The 20646-nt window shown below is 54.0% G+C and overlaps 4 protein-coding genes across 4 annotated transcripts; 2 read left to right on the plus strand and 2 right to left on the minus strand.

Annotated features, from left to right (window-relative positions):
* Nucleotides 1-1039: 1039 nt before the first annotated feature.
* J7T55_009191 (rrna biosis protein rrp5) lies at nt 1040-6526 on the minus strand (the record flags this gene model as incomplete). Its single annotated transcript, XM_053142131.1, has 3 exons — nt 1040-1597; nt 1652-6058; nt 6116-6526. 3 exons carry the CDS (start codon nt 6524-6526, stop codon nt 1040-1042), a joined length of 5376 nt encoding a protein of 1791 aa, XP_052995032.1.
* A 679-nt stretch (nt 6527-7205) lies between these two features.
* Nucleotides 7206-9959, plus strand: J7T55_009192 (uncharacterized protein; the record flags this gene model as incomplete). The annotated part of the gene is made up of 3 exons (XM_053142132.1): nt 7206-7482; nt 7537-9631; nt 9701-9959. 3 exons carry the CDS (start codon nt 7206-7208, stop codon nt 9957-9959), a joined length of 2631 nt encoding a protein of 876 aa, XP_052995033.1.
* Nucleotides 9960-10945: 986 nt separating this feature from the next.
* J7T55_009193 (FHA domain-containing protein) lies at nt 10946-12955 on the minus strand (the record flags this gene model as incomplete). Its single annotated transcript, XM_053142133.1, has 3 exons — nt 10946-11674; nt 11744-11843; nt 11919-12955. 3 exons carry the CDS (start codon nt 12953-12955, stop codon nt 10946-10948), a joined length of 1866 nt encoding a protein of 621 aa, XP_052995034.1.
* A 5598-nt stretch (nt 12956-18553) lies between these two features.
* Nucleotides 18554-20367, plus strand: J7T55_009194 (uncharacterized protein; the record flags this gene model as incomplete). The annotated part of the gene is made up of 2 exons (XM_053142134.1): nt 18554-18682; nt 18748-20367. The coding sequence occupies 2 exons, from the start codon at nt 18554-18556 to the stop codon at nt 20365-20367; spliced, it is 1749 nt and encodes a 582-aa protein (XP_052995035.1).
* Between the last annotated feature and the right edge of the window lie 279 nt (nt 20368-20646).

The raw sequence follows: 20646 nt of genomic DNA on the forward strand, positions 1-20646 counted from the left end.
TCAGCGAAGTGAAGCCCGGCAGCTCGGCCGGCGGCAAGCCCGGCGAAAATAGAGGGGCAATCAAAATGGCCCTGGCGTTTGTATAGGATCACAGGTTGGTCGAGGCTGCGGCGGGGGGAAAAAATGCTGATCGGCGGCGCTTGGTCCAGCAGGCCCGGGGTGGTCGGGGCCAGCGTGGATCGTTGACGCGGCGTGAGGTGCTCTGGCGCTATAGTCGCTATCAAAACGGCCCCGCCCGCTCTTCGCGATCGACTTGACGTCCCGTCTACCTCGTCGCCGTCGGCCCCCGAGAGCGGTGTGCGGGCAACGTAGTTCGTTAAGTGGTCTGTTTTTGTGTGGGAAGTCCATCAAAGTGGCTACAGGTGCGTCAGTTGCTGATCTGAAGCCTCAGTCAAAGCTTGGGGGCGATCTTGATTGTGCCAAGTGGCATCTTTCCTATATATCTACCAGTCCGTGTAAACAAGAGGCTAGGAAATGTAGCCTTGATCCACCGTATGGCCAAGAGATTTGAACAGCGGAGAGCGCCAGTTAACCAAGAGGGTCCAGAATCCATGTGACCATGAGAAAGCTCCGCTGATGCACCATTCCCACACATACTCGCTTCGTTGCGAAAACTCCACATCCTCCTGAACATCCGATCAACCCCTTATCGTGATGGAGACTATTACTATTGGCATCGCCAACTCTCCTTCCGGACACTCTCCAGGGCGGATACTTTTACTCATAATCTCCGTAGACTGATATCCCTCTCGGCGCTTCATTGACCGTAATACCATCTGGGAGGCTACCTCCAAATGGCCTCTGTCCCAATGATCTCCTGATCAATGCTCAGAAATCACGTATTTGCATGTCTACGTGTTTTGTCCCTATGATCAAGCATGTGTGTCTTAGATAATAAGTATTGGCTCATGCAGGCCCTGGCTGTAGAGCCCTTTGAAAATAGTAGCGCTTCGATTGATACCTTTTCTTTTGTCTAACACTGATACCTTTCCTGTCCTGCACGGAGTATTGCACGGGGTATATCATACTCAGACATCCATCACTCTTCCTCCTCTTCGCCCTTCTGCTTCCTCGCCTCAGCCTCCCTCGCCCACTCCGTGGCCTTGGCCATCACCTTTTCCTTGCTCTTCGCATCGCCATTCTCGCCCTCCCACTTGGCCCATCTCTGGAACCACTTCTTGGCCCTCAGGGCCTTGAGTCCCTTCGTCTTGGTACCACGCTCAAAGACCTCCCTGACGTGAGTAGGATCGGCTTTTCTATCCCCGCTCTTCTTCGCCGCGCTGTACGCCGATGTTTCCAGGTCAAGCAGCTGGTTCCAGAGGTCAAACTTCTTGGGGTACGCGGACAGTATACCTTCGAATACTGTCCGGCCGTGCTCTGGGTCTCCGCTGGCGGACCGGAACTCCAGGCTGGCAAACTTGGTAATCAGGGGGACATGAGTATGGGGAGGAAGTCGTTGCGTTGCGCGATGGATGAGAGCACGAGCACGGTCTGCATCCATCACCGTGTTGTGTAGGAAATTCGCGTAGTTGGTCCAGACTTGTGGCGACTTGGCACCGAACTTCTTGAGCATGGCCTGGTAGAGCTCATCGGCTTTCTGTATGCTAGTCAGCACTGTCACACTAAATAATTAAGAAAGGCAACAACCTACATCATGTTTTCCGGTCGTGATGTAAATGCTGATGAGCCGCTCGTGAACCACCTGTTCGTCATTGTACGAACACGCCCGTTTGAAGACGTCTGCCAGTGTCTCATCCGTCCCAAAGGCGTTTTCCAAGTTTAGATAGGCAATCCATACGTTGAGCTTCTCTGCCTCCTCGCGGATATTGATTGTCTTGAGAGCACGCTCTGCGATCTCGCGCGCTCTTGCTGGTTCGCTGACCTGCGCCTGGAAGGCCATGTAACGAACCCACAAATCAGAGGAATCTGTCTGTCCAAGCAAGAGCCTTTCATAATCCTCTGCGGTCTGCGGCCCGTTCACGTCCAGCTGGGCTGTCCGGTCAACTTGAATTTCTGCCTTTCTCTTCTTCTTCTTTTTCCCTGCGCCATCGTCGGCATTGTTTGCTCCAGCATCTGAATCATCACCGACTTCATCTAGTGCATTAGCAGACCAATCGAAACCGCCGGCATCGAGGCCGCCAGCATCTCCAGACGATGCGTCCACCATTGCGGTATCTTCATCTTCATCTTCCGATTCATCAACATTGTCGGTACCGTGGATGATGACCTCAGCGGCATCCATGAACTCGTCGTCCTCGTCGCTGTCCACCTCAGAGTCAGAGTCCAATGGCACTCCAGCTTCATCGTCCGAGTCATCTGCGTCTGAATCTTCATCGTCCTCAAAGTAGGATGCCTTGAGCCCGAAGCTAATTTGTTTCTTGGTAGCGTCGATCTTCAGAATCCGGGCTTTCACGATATCACCAGCACTGTAAAGTTTTCTGGCATCCTTGACGGACTTCTCCGCCATTTGACTCCGGTGGCAGAGACCACTGACGTTCGCTGACCCGTCAATGACAATAAAAGCCCCAAAGTCTTCAACGCCACGGACTTTGCCCTTCACCGTTTGGCCTTCCTTGAAGTCTGCAAGAGTAAGAGGAGGCGTGTAATCACTTTCAACGACGGAAGCCTTCAGGCTCAGATTAACTTGGCCGAGAGCCGCATCGAGGGCTATGATACGACCCTTCACGAGCTGATCCATTCTGAAATGCTCTTTCCAGTTCTTCAAAAAGGTGTCCGACAGGTCCGATATCTTGACGAAAGCTGTGACATGACCGCCGAGATTGACGAACAAGCCTTGGTCTGCAACATTCCTGACAAACCCTCGCACGATATCACCAGTCTTTAGGCCAGAAACCAATGTGATCTCACGGTCCTTGACTGGTAGAGCAGAGTTGAGGACTCGCGATGGACGTGTCGACAGGCGTACTTTCTTGTTGCTTGCGTCTACATCGATGACAGCCACTCGGACAATCTCATTCCTTGTAAAATCTTTTGGTCGAGCTTCATCATAGTCATCTGCCAGGTCGACAAGGTGTACAGGGGCGGAAACATCTTCGCTCAACTGGACCAGAACTGATCTGTCAGTAACTTTGGTCACCTTGCCAGGAAGGACCAATCCCTTCTTGATATTGTCCCAGGTGATGGCATTGGAGTCATCCGAGGTCCTGGCTGTGAGGTCGAGGCGATTCTTGGACGCCTCAGCAGCCTTGACCCGTACCTTGATCGCACAACCAATGGGGAAATTGCCGGTGAGATTGCCCAATTGAGCCAGGTCGTCAGAAGCGTCGCTGGCGGCCATGCGTCCTCGGACAGATGGTGAAAGATTGACCCAGATGTAATTTGCCTTGATGTTGTTCACGAAGCCCACCCATTCAGAACCATCTTTGATCTGGTCCAGTGACAGGGGCTCGCAGCCACCCTCCTCCTTCAGGTCGCTAGGCTTGGCTGATAGTTCGATGAGAGAATGTGTTGAGCGATGAGAGATAGGCAAGAAGCGATGATTTCTAGCATCGTGGACCCCCAGAACCTTCACCTTGATGATTTGCTTTGGCTTGAATTTTTGGAGCGGGTTCTTCGGGTGACGGATCTCATCCCACGAGTCGAAAACTTGCGAGACATCCACGCGCCCTTGCAGATTATCAGCAAGCTGAACGTTGAGCTGTGTGCTCTTGATAGACACGATTTTGGCCTTTGTGACTCTGCCAACAACGATATCATCCTCTCCCTTGATCGAGTCGTCCACAGGATTTTCTACCGGCTTCGTAGAGCGCTTAGAGGACTTTTGCTCCTTGGCATCGGCGACCGAGGGAATGGCCACCACGGCGCGGGAATGATCCCGATCGACAGAAACTATTTTGACAGACAGGGACTGCAGCTTTTGCAGACCAAAGTTCTGCTCTTTTTGTTGCTCCTGAGGGATCATGGCAGCTGGGAGTAATGCTGTCGAATTGCCACCAAACTGCACGAAGACAGCAGTTGGTGTGATGCTTCGAACAAACCCATGGACCAGGTCCCCGGCTTTCACCTTCTCCCAGTTGTAGAGAAGTTTTCCCTTCTTGGCAGCTTCGACCAGGCTTGGTTTGGACGTGACAGTGAGAGCCCGTCGGCCCTCATTCTTCTCCAGCACTGCTAGGTCAGTCAACGTCTGACCAACGTATATCCTCTTTAGCGCAGCCTGATTCTTAGCAGGGCTCTTGTCCGTCAATTGCCCAATTGGAAGCACCGCTTTGAGCAAGCTGTCCTGGAGCTCAACAAAAACGTCGTCTTCAGTCTTTTGGCTGACTTTACCAGAGACAACGTCACCTATGGCGAGATTCTTCAAGGCCAATTGCTTGTCCATCCCGAAAGCAGCCGGGTCCTTGCAAGATACGATGAGCCGATTCGTAGTAGCATCCACATCGATGACATGTACATTGACAACTTGACCTTGCCGAAAGTGCTCCTTAGGGTTTTGAATGTAAGCCTCGCTCATCTCAGACAGCGGGAGGAAGCCTCGCAGACGACCGTAGAACTGAACAACGGCGCCGTTTTGCAAAACATTGACGATTGTTCCGAGCACTTGCATTCCGATGGCAACTTCTTCAAACGATTTGATCGGAGCAGCATCTGAGTTGACTAAAGTCTTCTTCAGCGTGAGGCGTAGTTGTCCTTTGGAGGGTTCCGTCGACAAGACTCTTGCCTTGACTTTCAAGCCTTCTTTGAACTTCTTCTCCGGGTGTTGTAGTCGGACGTCAGAAAGGTGCATCTGTGGGACGAGCCCAGATATGCCTTCAGCAATCTTGACAATAAGCCCATGGACGCCGTTCTCACCAACCACAAGCTTCTCAATGCTGCCGTCGACAACGTCTCCGATAGGCACGTCTTCTACGCGCAAGAAAGGTTGCTCGAGGACGCTTTTCTGAAGGGAAAGCAGGAACAGCCCGTCAAAAGCGTTGTAACCTACTACCCTCGCCCGGTGTGCCGAATTTAGCTTGTAGGGACCACTGGACTCGTACAACGCGTCGACTTTTCCATCCTTGACCCGAGATATGTGCACAAACCCAGGTACACCCTCGACGCCTACGTCGACAAAAAGGCCAATGTCCGACTCGACCCGTTTCACCACGCAATTCTCGACCACTGAAGATATCGGAAGAGCATCCAGCGGCTTCTTCTGGGTGCCTTCGAATCGAGCGCTCGGGGTTTCGAAGGATAGGACATGATCCAGGATCGAGATGCCCAACTTAGGTTGCCTCGCCTCAGGAAATGTACAGATTACCCTTGCCCTTAACTTCGAGCCGACTTTGTACTTGGCTTCTAAATCTGTGCCATGCGGGCCGACTCCGGAGTGAATGTGGTCGGCGGTGACATCGAGATGGCCCAGAACCTTGCCGACAATGCCTCGATCTGACAGCTCAGATACGAGAACGTCAACAGCTGTGCCAGGGACAAAAGTGTTGACCGTCGTGGCCTCGGACGGGAAGCTCTTGGGGCTGGCAATCTTGTCGCTGCGAGTCGTCAACTGAACAACCTTGCTATTCCCGCTCAGGCCCGTAGCCATGCACAGGAAAACGCTCCCCAGCTGCAGCCGATCTTCTGGGATGGCAGTATCGACCTCCTTTTTTGGCAGAAACCCGGTGACCTTGGTGTCTGCGAGACCAAGGTCCATTACGTATCCGTGATCTTCCACACTAGCCACAGCAGCCATCACTGTGTTGTTCGCAACCAGCTCTTGTTTAGAGATCGTGGAATTGGCGTCCTCAGGTCGTAGGGACAGTTCTATCCGCCTCCTTGATTTGCTTGACAACGCGGACGAGTCCTCGATGGTGGACACAACATAGGCTCGAACATATTGACCCAATTCAAAGAGGTCTTTGAGGTCGACATCGTCTTCGGTCGACTCTTCTTGGTCGCCATCGCTGTCGTCTGCTGCTGCCGCCGCCTCGATTCGTTTTGTGAGGCCGGGGGAAATTGATGTGATAGAGACATGCCCAATCAGATTGTTTGGTAACGCCACGGAAACTTCGAGATCGTTGATGCCGCAAACTTGACCGAGGACCAGTGAGCCTTTCACAAGGCGCTGCAGAGCTAGTCAGTCACGTCTGCACTCTTCCTGCAGCACAGCAAAGAATCATACCTTGTAGTTGAGCCCTTCGATCTTGACAGCGTCAGGGTCGTGGGCCGGCTTATCACTCTTCTTTCCGTCTTTGCCTGAGGCCTTACGTTTCTTCTTCTTTGAGTCCTTGTCCCCCTTCTTTGTCGCCTTGCCCGACTCTTCCTCGAAAAGAGCGTCTTGCTTCGCTTGGATGGTGATTTGCTTGTGCTCGAGGGGAGTGAGCACGCTGCCACCACCTCTGGGAAAGAGAGGCTCTTCCTCCTTGACAACACGAGCGACGGATGGCGCTGAGGAGGCGGTCTTGTCGGTGGACTTGGAGGTCTTCTTCTCGGGAGTCTTGTCGGTGGGCTTCTCTGACTTCACTTTCTTGGAGGGAGTGTCTTTCTTGGAGGCATTGCCGGATGGCGCCCCTTTCCTTTTAAGGGTGCTCATGATTCCATAAATTTGGCAGAGCAGTCAGCTCGACGATAGATGCGAGCTGGGCCGAACTGTGTAGGTTTTGCAGCGTGTGGAAGTCTCTATCCTCGGATTCAAAAAATAGATTTTTGAAGAAATTCGAGGGTGACCGTTATCGATAAGAAAATATATGGGGGTCGGCAGGGGTCCCTAAGGAAAGCCAAGTGCGCATGCACCCAATGTTTACCACACTGCCTAGGTACCCAGTAATATGGAGCAGTACTTGGATTAACAGTAACATTGCAGAGTGAATATTATCGAATTATTCACAATATTTACTAGGTTCCGTTCTGCAACAGTGCCCTCATAACCAGCAAGACGAGTGATAATGTAAACAGCCACAGGCCATGGGTTGATTTCACTCTAAAGATGATCAGTTTGCTGCAGCACCCAGGGACCCTGCTGTGTAGGCGCATAGTCAAGGTACCGGGAAGCCCGTAGTGGGGTATCCGGGGGTGTGTTGCCGAGGGGGGCGAGGCGACGGGACAAACATGGGTTTCTGTGACGGCGGCCATTACGTAGCGGCGGGTTGAGTCGCTCGCAGCTGATCAATATCCCAAACAAACACCCGGGTAAATCACAACAATGAAATGCACTACGATGCACCACCGGTCTCTCAACATGACATGAGCCTGGCCTGCTGAACCTCGCCGTCATGATTTCTAGGAAACGAGCACGGCGTGGTGGCGGCACTCCGGGGCCGACAAACCCAAACCCCACCACTACATCGCTGCAGCCTACCCGCGCCAGTACTTCGTCACAGGTCAGCGATCTCTCCGCCGCCCCAGTGACATCGCCATCACCATCACAGTCCGCCTCCGAACCTGCGCAAGGCATGCTGCCGTCGGCCCTGCGAAACCTCGAAACAAGTAGCAAGAGCGAAAAGAGCAACAGCAGTGCTATATCCGTGCAAGAAGGCAGCAAAACAGTAGGTTCATCGCATTGCCACCCCGTCTCCACCAGAGCAGAGCCCCCCTGACAATTAGCACAGGTTCACAAAACTAGGAGTTGGTACGGATCATGGCCTCGGAAGTCCACGCCTTCTACTTCGTTGCAAAGAGAGACGATACTAGGAAGCCCTCTCAAGGCAGGCTCTACGCCTGACTTCAGCCGTTTCGAAACAAAGAGGACCGCCGACACTGCGAGCTTGAGTGGGGCGAGTCAGGCCTCGGTCAACACGATGCCCAAGGTCCGAGAGACGGACACCGATGACCCGGACACCAACAACAATGCGACAGTCGCTGAGCCAGAAGCTCAGAAGAACATCACCAACAATGGACCGACCCCGAAGGACACCACTGAGAACACGAAGCAGGGTGATTCAAGAGACAACAAGGCTCCTACGGTGGACGAGCCGATGCACGATGCACCGCCGGCTGCAGACACGCCGCAAAGGCCATCGACGTCATCGGGTTGGTTAGGCGGATGGTTCACTGCGAACCCAGTGCCGGAGAAAAAAGCAACAGAAAATGCAAATACGCCGCAAGAAACAGCACCGTCGCCGAAAGAGGAAAATGAACCACCCAATCCAGAGCCATCGCCAGAGAATACGGTTGCTTCAGGCGCAGCTGAGCTACCAGCAACCAGCGCGCCGCAACGCTCCATGACCATGTGGATTCCATTTTGGTCAAACAACAGTGTTCCTGAAGCCGTGAAAGACGAGCCTGCGAAAGCACCCGAGCCAATCTCGAAGACAGCAACAGAGCCGGAAGATACAGTCATGGAGGAGGCACCGCCAGCAAACCCCGAGCCTGCAACCAAACCCACTGCTGGTTCAACCTGGGCATTCTGGTCAAAAGACACACCCAAATCCCCCGGCGAACCAAAAGGAACCACCCAGCATGGTGAATTGGCTGTAATGGGAGATGGTTCCGAGACGCACCCCAAGCGAGCCAATTCTTTGGATATGAGCCGAGACGCGCCTCCAAAGCCGGAACCACCCAAGGAGGCACCTGGGAAAATCAAGCAAATTAAAGACAAGGTGTCGAAGAAGAAAAGAAATAGGCCCCAATCCATGGACATCGACGACGTACCGTCGCGCCCACAAACTCCTCAGTCAGACGCAGCTTCTATCAAGGTAGACTCACCAAGTAAGGCAAAGGCGAAAACACCAACAACGGCAACCCGGCCGACACCTCCCAATCTGTTGCTGCCCTCGTTCAAGGGCACGTACAAAATGAAGGAAAACCCCTCCATATTGCGGCAATTAGCTTCATTACTCTTACGGACCCAGCAAAAGCCTACAAAGCACGTCTTTCTCGCCCAGGATCCACCCAAGGTCAAGAAAGCGCTGGCTATAGGCGTACACGGGCTGTTCCCAGCTACATACCTCAGGGCTATGATCGGTCAGCCGACTGGAACCTCCCTTAAATTCGCCGATCAGGGCGCCGAAGGTATCCGCAGGTGGGCCGAAAGCCACGGCTGTGAAGATTGTGAAATCGAGAAAGTCGCCCTTGAGGGCGAGGGCAAGATTGCGGACCGAGTGGAAAATCTGTGGAAGTTGCTCCTCAACTGGATTGACCACATCAGGGAGGCGGACCTGATTATAGTGTCCTGCCACTCGCAGGGTGTGCCTGTCTCTGTAATGCTGCTTGCGAAATTGATCGAGCTCGGTATTATCACGAACGCCAAGATTGGGGTCTGCGCCATGGCAGGAGTCAACCTGGGGCCGTTCCCCGATTACAAGTCCGGTATGGGCATGTTGATGGGCAGCGCCGCGGAGCTGTGGGAGTTTGCGAACTCGGAGAGCGAGGTTTCGAAGAGGTACGAGGCCTCACTCAAGACAGTGCTGGCCTACGGCGTCCGGATCACATACATCGGCAGCATCGACGACCAGCTTGTCCCAATAGAGTCAGCCATATACTCGCCAGCCAGCCATCCTTACATCTACCGAGCTGTGTTTATAGACGGAAGGATACACGCGCCTGATTTTATTGCGCATTTAGTGGGATTCGCGTGCAAGCTTCGCAATCTGGGCGTGTCTGACCACGGCCTGATCCGTGAGCTTTCCGTCCCGCTGGCAGGAAGTCTCTACGGCGGCGAGGGCCATTCACGCCTTTACGATGACGGCCAGGTCTATGAGTAAGTCTCCCATTCCGACTGACGTCGTTCCGTTGTGCCCAGTACGGGAGCCAACTAACCTTCACTCAGCTTGGCCATATCCCACACCCTCGAAACCACAAACGTGGGCGACGTACCGTGCGAGATCCAGAAATTTGAGGGCCTAACCGCCTCAAACCCCTACTTGCTCCCCTGGATCATGCGCGGCCTGCTAGAGGAGGACTTCGTCAAGACAGAGCTGAGCAACGAGACGGAGGAGCTGTTGAAGCAGTTTGACGACTGGAAGCCGACCACCAAGGCGTTGAAGGATGTCAAGTATAGACTCGAGGCTGTTAGATCAAAGTTGTAGACTGGGGGCTCGGCATCGTACCTGATTTCATTTGATATGTGAACAGAGAGACAAACAGACAGGCTGGCTGGGATAGTACGGGCTTCGTCTGACTAGCCCCTTTTTCTTTTGTGCTTCTTGGTTGGGAAAGGTAGCAGGAGTCACGGACAGGATGGGAAGGTTATCTGGAGACAAGGCGCGCATTCAAGAGCAACGCGAACAGGCTAGTCATGGGCTTGTGTACATACATATGCTCGCTGCTAAGCGAGAAACGGTGGCAATGCCCTCAATAAGAACATATTGTAATATTCCTAATTTCTATCCGTCGAAAGCATCGATAGCGGAGCTGCGCGAGCATTCTTGAAACCTACTCCTTCTTACCCGTTCAAGAGCCCTGACAACGTTCAGTACCTCTGTGCACTTCTATAATTAAGAACATATGAAATGTTCTTTAGTTTAATAATAGAAATTTCATAGATAAATATGAGGCCATGTTCGTTTGTGCTCCATAGATTCACTCCTCTGCACCCTCATTATACATGTCTCTCCAGTAAATGCCCATACCCGGCCGATGCCCAATCACGCAGCTTCGTATACTATGCAGAACGTTTTCACAGACAGCGATGCTTGGAAATGCCAAATCCGATATTAATAAAAATAACAAAAGCCCGGCCCACAGAGGCAGCTCCCCACGAAACGCCTTGTCCGCAATGTCCGCCCTTTGCCCATAATCAGCCGGTGGGGGTCCCTTTCTGCACAATGCAGTAGTAGATGTTGATGCAACGAGGAGGCGGAATAGGCCAAACCTTTTGAGACGCAAAAAGACAAAAACCATGCTCGCTGCTGATATCTACACGATCCCGCACCTGTTGCTCCACTTATGCAATCTGCCATCATGGTCCCTTTGCATCTCGGTGCCTACTATTGCTTATGTGCTTGCTTCCAGTAGTTGGGTAGGACTGGCGTGTTTCTTCTTGCCTCCCGGTATTAAGTACGGTAGTAGGGTATCAATCCTCCATCTCCGTGTCTACCACCCCATTCAGACTCTGTCTGGCTCCAGCGGCCGGTGCGACTCCGATCCGTGCACCGCTACCGTCAAACACCCACGGACCAGCGTCGTTCCTGGGTGTGATAGGCCCTTCGTGCCCATTAGTCACATGGGCACCGATACTGTTTGGGCTGGGTGTTCTGCGACCATTGATCGGAACCGGGTCAGAGGTTGCGTGCGATCCCTCGCCGCCGGGTCGAGAAGATGCCGTCGTCGAGGGCGTGCTAGCCCCACCGTCACTCATAGCTGCCTCGGCGGAGGCAGCACTCTCGGCATTGGCTATCGCTGCTTCTGGTGCCTCGGTCTCTGGTGCGTTCGCCGCTGCCGGTACGTTCGTTCGTGACCGTGAGCGTTCAATCGAGGTCCTTGCTCGTTCGGCCGCAGTTGCCCTCGCACGCTCCAGCGATGTCCTTATTCTATCCACGGATTGTCTAGGCACGTCAACAGGGGCAGGATCCAGACGAGGTCCCTTTGAGCGGCTACCCTCTGGGTCTTCGCCATCCTTGCTCTCCACCTCGTCCTCCAGCTGCTCCCAGTCTTCGGGATCCTCCACCTCGGCTTCTAGGTCCGCAGCTGCACGGCAGTTCGGGCAAATGAAAATGGGGTAGTGCGGTGATGATAAGAGGCTGCGAATACACTTGAAGTGCCATGTGTGGGAGCACGGTGCCACGAAAAGACACTGGCAGGGCTGTAGCAGCGATTGTCAGCATATGCCTCTCAAGGCTTGAAATTGTGACCATAGGCCTTCAGGACGTACAGCGATCGAGTTCAGACAGATAGAACAGTCCTGGGAATAGTTCTGGCCCCCGGCGCCCTCAGTCTTGGTCATGTTCCACAGGCGCTTGTGCGAGTTCATACTGCAAGCAAAGAGTTAGTAAACATACGCTGGCCTGTCAAGGGTTGCAGTACCACCGGTGCTTCTTGGGACTTACTTGAACTTGTTCAGCTTGTTTTGCCAGCCGCGATTCAGCTCGAGCCGCATCTTGACACAACGGAATATCATTTCCTCGCCCCCTTTGAAATCAATTCCCAGCTGCACCACGTCTCCGTCGTTTACCGGGAAAGGCTTGGATTCCTGGCCGGGCGGACTCAAACGTATGTGGTTTAGGAACGTGCCGCTGCTGCTCTTGACATCCTTGATGTACCATTTTCCCTCTTCATACCAAAACTCACAGTGGCGTCGGCTCACGACCTTGGACTTGAAGCCAACTGGTGCGGCCGACGGGACATTCGCTGGAACGGCTGGCTGGCTGTCTCGCTCGGAATAGCGACCGACACGTATAATCTCAGATCCGCTCGGCAGCGTGCGGGCTATTGGGGAGAAGTGCAGGGACGGTCGCTGACTCCGAGGGTCGACGAAGACGGAAAATCGAATGGAGGGCAAAACGCCGCCGGGGTTGCCACCTTCGGCGGTATCGTTGGCGGGGGTGGCCATTGCAGTACCTGTCGTCGCGGATCTCGACCGCGTCATGCTGCGACGGCTCAGTGGCTCTGGCTCTGCTGATGTAGTGATGGCGGTCCCCGGATGAGGCGCCCCGACGTAGGTGGATTGCACAGCAGCGGAATCGTCTGTCTCTTCTAAGTCCTCGGGAGTGGACCTCGATGATGGACCCAAGGGATGGGACAAAGCAGGCACTAGCGTGAAACGGCGCGAGGCAGTCGAAAGGTCGTCGGCGGTCGAGGTAGTCGAGGTCGTATTTGAGGTCCTAGGAGTGTGAGAGGTTGATCGCGTGAGGCCTGGCCGGGGCCGGGAGGAAGACTCTGTCGTATTGGTTGGCGAAGAGGCACTGTTGTGATCCCTCGATAGCAAGTGCTGGTGTGTATAATTGCGGAGATAACTCAGACCCCTCCTTGTCCTGGAGGTCGAGGCCGTTGGATGGAATGTTGAAGCGGAGGCAGAGATGGATGGAGATGAGGCTGCCAAGGAAACAGAACCGGTCAGTGCCGCAGGTGCAGGAGACGTAAACATTTCAGTTGAGTTGGAAACGAAAGGTGCACGGGCAGAAAACTGCGACAATGACGACGGATTGTTAATGCTCCAGTCCAATCGAAGGGCTGACTTGGTTGGGCCAGGACGGCACAGTCAGTGAAATACAGTCCAACCAGGCGCAATCCTGCCGCCCGCTTGGTGAATGTCTAAGTCTGTTCGGCAAGCACTTGCACTTGCACTCGCACTCGAGCAGGTAGGTAAGCGACGGGGCGGATAGGCTAGGGGCAGTTGGGCAGTCCGTTTAGTTCGTAGTCTAACGGCAGCAGTAGGCAGCGGGCAATGGGGCAGTGGGCAGGTGATTCAAGCTTTCAGGAGTCCTGGGACACAGTCTTCCAATCGCCAGCGGCCAAGCAAGGGTTGGCACTTGGGCCCCCTTCTGTAATGTATCGGATGGCGTCTCCACTTGCAGGTATGCTTTCCTGCAGAGCAGAGCAGGGCGGAGCGGGCGGGGCCTTTAGGCCTGGGGGGTTGGACTGGGGACTGGCGGCCAGTCGATGGAGGCGTTCAGGTCCTGGCGTTGGAAGGATCTCTGCAAAGGCAGAAAGGCCGAGGCCAAATTCGCATCCAACTTCGGCTGTTTGCTTGGCTGGTCGACTGGGGGCTCCAGAAGGGCTGGTCGGCTCGTTCTTCAGACCGCAGGACGGGCCTTGGGCACCACCATCAAGAACTGGTTCGGATTATGCACCGTTTTGCCGGATATATTGTGGATAACAGGTTTGGTGCAGCCCACCAGACAATGGAACAATAAACTCAATCTCGCGAGGTTGTTTTTAGGTAAGCGGGTGAGGAGGCGAGGATCTGAACGGGCTGGCTGTGTGTAGCAGCAGCACCAGCAGCAACAGCTGTGTAGCTGTGGGACGGGCGGTTAGGACCTTTTTGAGATTTCCCCCGGGACCCTTCCTTGGATGCTCGACTCGACTCGATTCAGAGACTCGACTCGGCTCGGCCTCGACTGGATGCAAATGAGCTTTGACTGTGCAGTCAGTCGGTCTCAGGCTGCGCTCGTACTATCACACTGAGTCTGCAGGGTGACATGGATGTTGCAGGCTGTTAGGGTCTGCGGCGAGGCGAGGGCGAGGCGAGGCGATGTAATGTAATGTGACTAGGAGGATTTTGGCCACCTGGGCGGTCGTTGAGGCGTTCTTGAGAGGATGGTCAGGAAGGAAAAGGAGGCAGGGCCGACTCGAGAATAGCGCGTGAGAGAAAGAGGCGAACTGAACAACCTTGCTTGCCCGTTGGCTCGAAGTAGGACCCGGCAGCTGGCAAGGACAGAGATCGGGAAGGGATGGGCGTTGGGTACAATTTCGCTGGGGCGCGACAATTATGGGCCTCGAGACTGGAGGTCCAATTTCGCAGACCAATATCGGCTTGGCTGGCTTGGGGAGTAGGAGCGATGTGGTGATCGAAAAGGCAGGATGGCAGGACGTCCGGCGTGGGGTGTGGGAGGCAAGGCTGAACAAGCTTGACACGCCACAAATATGGGAATAAGATAGAGGCAAGAATTTGCAATCCGAGAGGGAGGCAGAGCAGGACGAGGGTGGTGTTGAGGTGTATGGTACGGTGGTACCGCAGACGAGATCAAATAAAGATTTGGATACGTCGAGCCAATGGTGGCGGGTCACACACAGATAGAGATACAGCACAGGTATGCACAGGATCAGAAACCGACGCCCTGCTCCCCTTGTTGCAGATGCTAATAAGAAGTATATACTGTTCGCGATGCAGCACACAGCACCATAGTAGAGATCCGGAGTCAGACGTCAGGAGTCAGAAGTACCTGGACCTGGTCTGCTAGGCCGTATCGAGCCTCAGCCGGCGTCGCAAAGGAAGCAATAGATACCAGAGGCAGTCGGTCTAGGTAGTCAGTCGTATCCACCAGGTCCCCATCCCATCCATGCGCACCTCCGAACGATCCTCCTATCTGGGAAGACTGCCAGGCTACCTATCCCAAAGAGATTGGACAAGTCGGTTGGCAGGGCCTGGCCATCGTCCGAATGCTCGGGTTTGGCCCTAACAAGTCTAGGCCTGGCCCCAGGGTGTCTTCGCCGTTGATGAAGCCGCCAGAAGTCGCTAGTCTACCACAGTAAGTTCCGCCCCTTCGGATATCGCGCCTCGATGGGGTCGTGGTTGCCACGAGGCACGGGTACGGGTACGGCCACTTGCTGTGTCCCTGGTGCTGATCGGCTGTGCGCAGCAGCAAGACCATGCGAAGACGGGCAACACAGACAGGTTTGGAGCCTGCACTCGTCCAGCCCTCCAAGACAAAAATCACGCGGGGGATCAGCGGCCCAGACAGAGCCAAGCTCGCAGGGCGAAACCAAGGACTCACTCGATCGTGAAGTCCCATTACTGGATTACTGTTGATTCAGAAAATCCAACCAGGTCCTGCCCTCGTGAGCCAGCCTACGCCAGCCCAAGCCAGTGGAAACGAAACACGCTCAGTGATCCCTCAAACCGCCCGTGGCCAGTGGCTTCCAGCCAGGCTCGAGTAAGAATTCTCATCCGTCCAGGGTTGTTGCAGGTGGTGAGCAAGCTAGACGGGCTAGATACTTATGCGCAGCACTGAGCCGTGGGCGCTACGGAAAGGTGGGAGGGTGGTTCCCTCGACCAGGAACCTTGAAATACCGCGAGCGTCGAACAACACCTAGGGAGGTACGGTATGCACAAAGTAAGCGCGCATTACCCGCGCTTGCAACCCCGACACCAATAAACGATCAACTGCTGCATGAAGAACCGGAGTGGAGACTCTGAGATGAGTGGGTGCCTGCTCTGCGTATTTTTCATGTACGCATGTGCTGCTCTGTTGGTGAAAGCCAGCTGAGGCTGAACTCAAATCAGCACCCGGCACAGACTATACTAAAGTACACGGGCAAGTACTACAGCACGGAGTAATTCCGACGTGCTAAAACATCTTGTGGTATTTGCAGTTATTCGGCCGACTTAGCTCCCGACGAACCGCCAATATCCGACTCGGTAATGTACCAGCATACATGGGTTTTAGGGGTTTGGCTGCTCCGAACACACTGGCGAAAGGCAATTGGCGCCTGGCGAGGCTACATAGCATTGACTCTGGCGGCCGAGGCCACCTCGTCCACAGGTTAGTAGACCGATTGCCACCTCCACCTACAACTGTAGGAACCTGGGTGAGATTCTGTTTGCCCCAGGGATGCATGATGGGAGATTCTACAGCCACTGGGTGGTATCCATTAGTGCCATCTCTCGTGAGACGCCAGGGCGTCTGACTTCCCCAACCTGACTTCCGTGCCCACCCATGGATGGCGTGATAATCCAGAGCCCAGAGTCTCGAATGTGGGATCTGGCACAAAGTCGTTGATTCGGTCCTGGGCCACATGATCTGACAGATGACGACTGCCATGAACCGGCATTGCTGAGTTTTGTCTGGGGTGCCCATGCCCTTGCTATGCGCCGCCCTGCGCCGCCCGTCCTCGGCGTTCAGACCCCCCGCCGGCTGCCCCTTCATCTACTGCAGGCTTGCAACTCGAGCCGTCATCTCGGTGCGTGGTGGAGCTCTCAGGCTCTGCTTGCTCCTGCTGTCAGGCTCTTGGACCCCACGCTCGGGGAATTTCGTACACGCCTGTTGGTCGGGATCCCGTGGGCAGTGACGTCGGGTCTCATCCGGACGTGCCGTCCTCGCCAGAGCCCAGCAATTAATTTGTCCTCTGTACACCAGCTATTGGCAACTCAAACTGGATTCAAGGCAATTTTTGCATACTATCGAAAACTTGCCTCGGTCCGCTGCCCAAGGCACACTGTTCAGATCGCGCAGCTGAAGGCCGACGCAACGCGGGAGAGGCCCGTGGACAGGTCTTGTTCTCAGGCTGACGGTTGAGAACGCCAACCAGGCCAGCATTGAGAAGCGCGCTCTGCTGCTCGAATTGTGAGACAGATTGATGACTCGCGACGGCAACATTTGACCGCCAAAGTTTTTTCTGTCAGTGGCGGATCTTGGGTGAATCAGCAGCCATTTGAGAGGTCCAGCGCCTCTTGTCAGACAACTTTAATCCTTCAGCTCCCAGCTTCTGGAGATGCTCCCATTGGTTCTATACAAGGCTACAGCAGCCGACCAGTGTTGCGAGCAGGCGTGCAGGCAGCCCCTTGCGGGTCTCTCCCATTCACAAACAAACCCGTTCACGATGTCCCGCGGACACTACCAAAGTTTACTGATCTGAGACATCAGTGGAAATCTTCACCGCAGAGGATATCCCGGCTCCCATGGAGTGGCAGACCCTATGATATGCTGGAAGAATGGAGATCCAGGTCACAAAGAACCTATTGATTGTCCATCTTCCTTTTGGCTTAATTGATCGTCTAAAGCGTCACTGACGCACTCCAATGCCAGAGAATGTTGAATTTCCAGTTCGACTCATTGGCAAATGTAATTTGGCCAGCCATCGAACCCGCTGCGACACAATTGCCTTTGCTACGTTGTATCCCGTACCCGGAGTGCGGTCGACAAACTTTCCTTGGGAACACAGGGTTCTGTTCAGATGGAACATTGATGATGAGCCTGACTCTGTTCTTTATTTGGAAAAGCCCTTGAGATTGTTGTCCACCATTTCGGCGCAGTTCCATGAGGATACTGATGACCTCTTCTTTGGTGTTATTTGTGTGTGCGTGTCCAAGCTTGTAAGCCCGGTATTCATTCGCAGCCTTACATCCAGAGATCGTTGAGCGTTGTCCGCCATATTTGTAGGCAGGCACAAATGCATGGTCATAACAGGACGAGTATGATCAGAACTATTTTCCAGACGACTCCCAGTTCGAGATACTGATTTGGAGCATTCATCCTACTTCATCCTTCATCTCAAACCTGGTACCTCCACTGGCTCTCAAGCCCGGACTGTTTCTGAGTGCTATAAATACCTACTCAGAGATGCACTGGTACCTTGCACTCGACATAAAGTCATCTGTTCCAGTTTACTAATTGTTTGAGCTGTGCAACGGGTTCCAGCGTGATGTTGGTAATTGTGGCCAACTATTAGGCCAAGGATGGGTTTGATGTTACTCAGCAGTAGGTGGAGCATGTAGAAGAAAAAAGAGACTATGTAGGATCAGAATTGATTTTTGATTCACAACGAGGTTCCCTCGACCTTGAGAATAACTGGATGTGAATTCCTGTACATGGGGTCAAGTTTTGAAAGAGACTTATAAGTTTATGTTGCCGAACATTATGCTGAGGAAGTTTGGCGCCTTCGATACAACTGGTTCCTGGAATGAACCTCCTGAGAAAGGGGAGGGTGGTCACGGAGACTTGCCTAAGGCATGTGTCACTACCGTATGTAGAAAATCATCTCGTCGTGACACAAAGGACCTCGTTAGGCGACAATAGTCAATTTGTGTGACGAGGAGATCAAAAGCCGCCAGAGACCAACCTGCCTGTGCATTAAAACGTAGATAGTCTTCTTACAGGGTACCTAGGTACTTGCCAGGGCGTTGTGTTGCCGTGCAGGCTTATCGATAAGCCTGGAGGCGCCTGAGGCAAATCGGTCTCAAACAATTCTTTGGCTTTGACATCACAGCGGCACTCAGCCTTGCCCAAGTCAACCCGAAGCAAAGATGCTGCGCTCATGTTGTTCGCGTCTGCCAGCGAGGCTGCATGGCCTTGCAAAGCCTCACAACATCAGTGCCAGACCATCATTCCGAACAAGGTCCCTGGCCACCGTCGCCCCTCCTCCCCCTGCCCGAGTATGCCGACCCGTCCATCGCTCGCGCCCTCTTCATCTTGCCAGTGCTAACATGCGAGTACACAGGAACCCACAGAGCTTAGCGATGTCACTACACTGCCGAATGGGATACGGGTCGCTAGTGAAGCTCTTCCAGATGCCTTCTCTGGCATGGGAGTATACATCGATGCCGGATCGCGATACGAGACCGAATACTTGCGCGGCGCAAGTCACATCATGGACCGACTTGCCTTCAAGTCGACCTCGCGACACTCCGCCGATGAGGTCTTGGAGCAGGTCGAAAACCTTGGCGGAAACGTACAATGTGCGTCCTCCAGAGAGTCCATGATGTATCAGGCCGCCACCTTCAACAACGCCATTCCCACTGCCGTTGGCTTGCTCGCCGAGACAATACGAGATCCGAAGCTCACAGAGGAGGAGGTGCAACAACAACTGCTCACGGCCGAGTACGAGATCAACGAAATATGGTCCAAACCAGAACTGATCCTGCCTGAGTTGGTTCACACTGCTGCATTCAAGGACAACACTCTCGGCAACCCTTTACTGTGCCCCCAGGAACGTCTCGGCGCAATCGACAGGAATGTGATCCAGGCCTACAGAGATGCCTTTTTCAGACCCGAGCGGATGGTTGTCGCTTTCGCCGGGATTCCTCATTCAGAAGCTGTCAAGCTGGCCGAAAAGCACTTCGGCGACATGAAAGGCACAGAGCTGCCGGCAATTTCAGACACCGCATCTGAAGCATCAGCGGAATCCGAGACCAGCTCGCAGAGCAGCGAATCTGCTGCTTCGTCTGTCTCCTCCTTATCCTCGGCATCACCACAGCAGTCGTCCAAACTCCTCTCCAAAATACCGTTTCTGAAGAATCTCTCCACTTCGGCACCGCACAACGCTTCCATTGCTTCCTCTCCTCATATCCCCCTCTCCATTGAAGACCTCCACCGCCCAGCCCAGTACACAGGTGGGTTCCTTTCCCTCCCCACACAACCACCCTCGCCAAACCCAATGATGCCCGCTTTCACACACATCCACCTTGCCTTCGAGGGCCTCCCAATCTCCTCGGACGACATCTTTGCCCTCGCCACTCTGCAAACCCTTCTCGGAGGAGGAGGCTCCTTTTCAGCTGGAGGCCCCGGCAAAGGCATGTACTCACGCCTGTACACCAACGTGCTGAACCAGTACGGATGGGTTGAGTCATGTGTCGCTTTCAACCACAGCTACACTGACAGCGGTCTCTTCGGTATCGCGGCGTCCTGCTATCCAGGCCGAACGGGCAAGATGCTCGAGATAATGTGCCGAGAGCTTCGGGCCTTGACGTTGGACTCGGGATTCTCACGCCTCAACAGCGTAGAGGTTAACCGCGCCAAAAACCAGCTACGGTCAAGCCTGCTCATGAACCTCGAGAGCCGCATGGTGGAGCTCGAGGATCTCGGGAGGCAGGTACAGGTTCATGGCCGCAAAGTTCCCGTGCACGAGATGACAAGGAGGATCAGCGAGCTCACGATCAACGACTTGAAGCGCGTGGCGAAGATGGTTGTCGGCGGCATGGTCGACAATCCTGGCAAGGGGAGCGGTGCGCCGACAGTGGTGTTACAAGAAGCGGAGGCACCGGGTGTCACGACGAGGACGATGACTTGGGACGAGATCCAGGATACGATCCACCGGTCGCGGTTGGGTAGACAAGCTTAGAGATGGATGATGATACTTGCGGCATCGAGTATAGAAAGGTGCATACAACCTTTTCAACGGGAGACTACCCGAAGTAAGGCCATCTAGGGCCTTAGCAGCATGACGACAACAGCCTCACTGCTCAAAACGTGTGGTAATGCAATGATGCCAGGACTAATATTTGCATAGTTTTGCTGAAGGCTTGTCCTCCAGACGCGGACAGCATGTGTAAAATAGAGTAGACACAATACCTCACTGTATAAAGTTCCATGTCTGTGTTCGATTTATCTATCTGTTTTA

This window comes from Diaporthe amygdali (genome assembly GCF_026229845.1).
Source record: "Diaporthe amygdali strain CAA958 chromosome Unknown NODE_10_length_1141467_cov_65_626103, whole genome shotgun sequence".
In the NCBI taxonomy this organism is placed as follows: domain Eukaryota; kingdom Fungi; phylum Ascomycota; class Sordariomycetes; order Diaporthales; family Diaporthaceae; genus Diaporthe; species Diaporthe amygdali.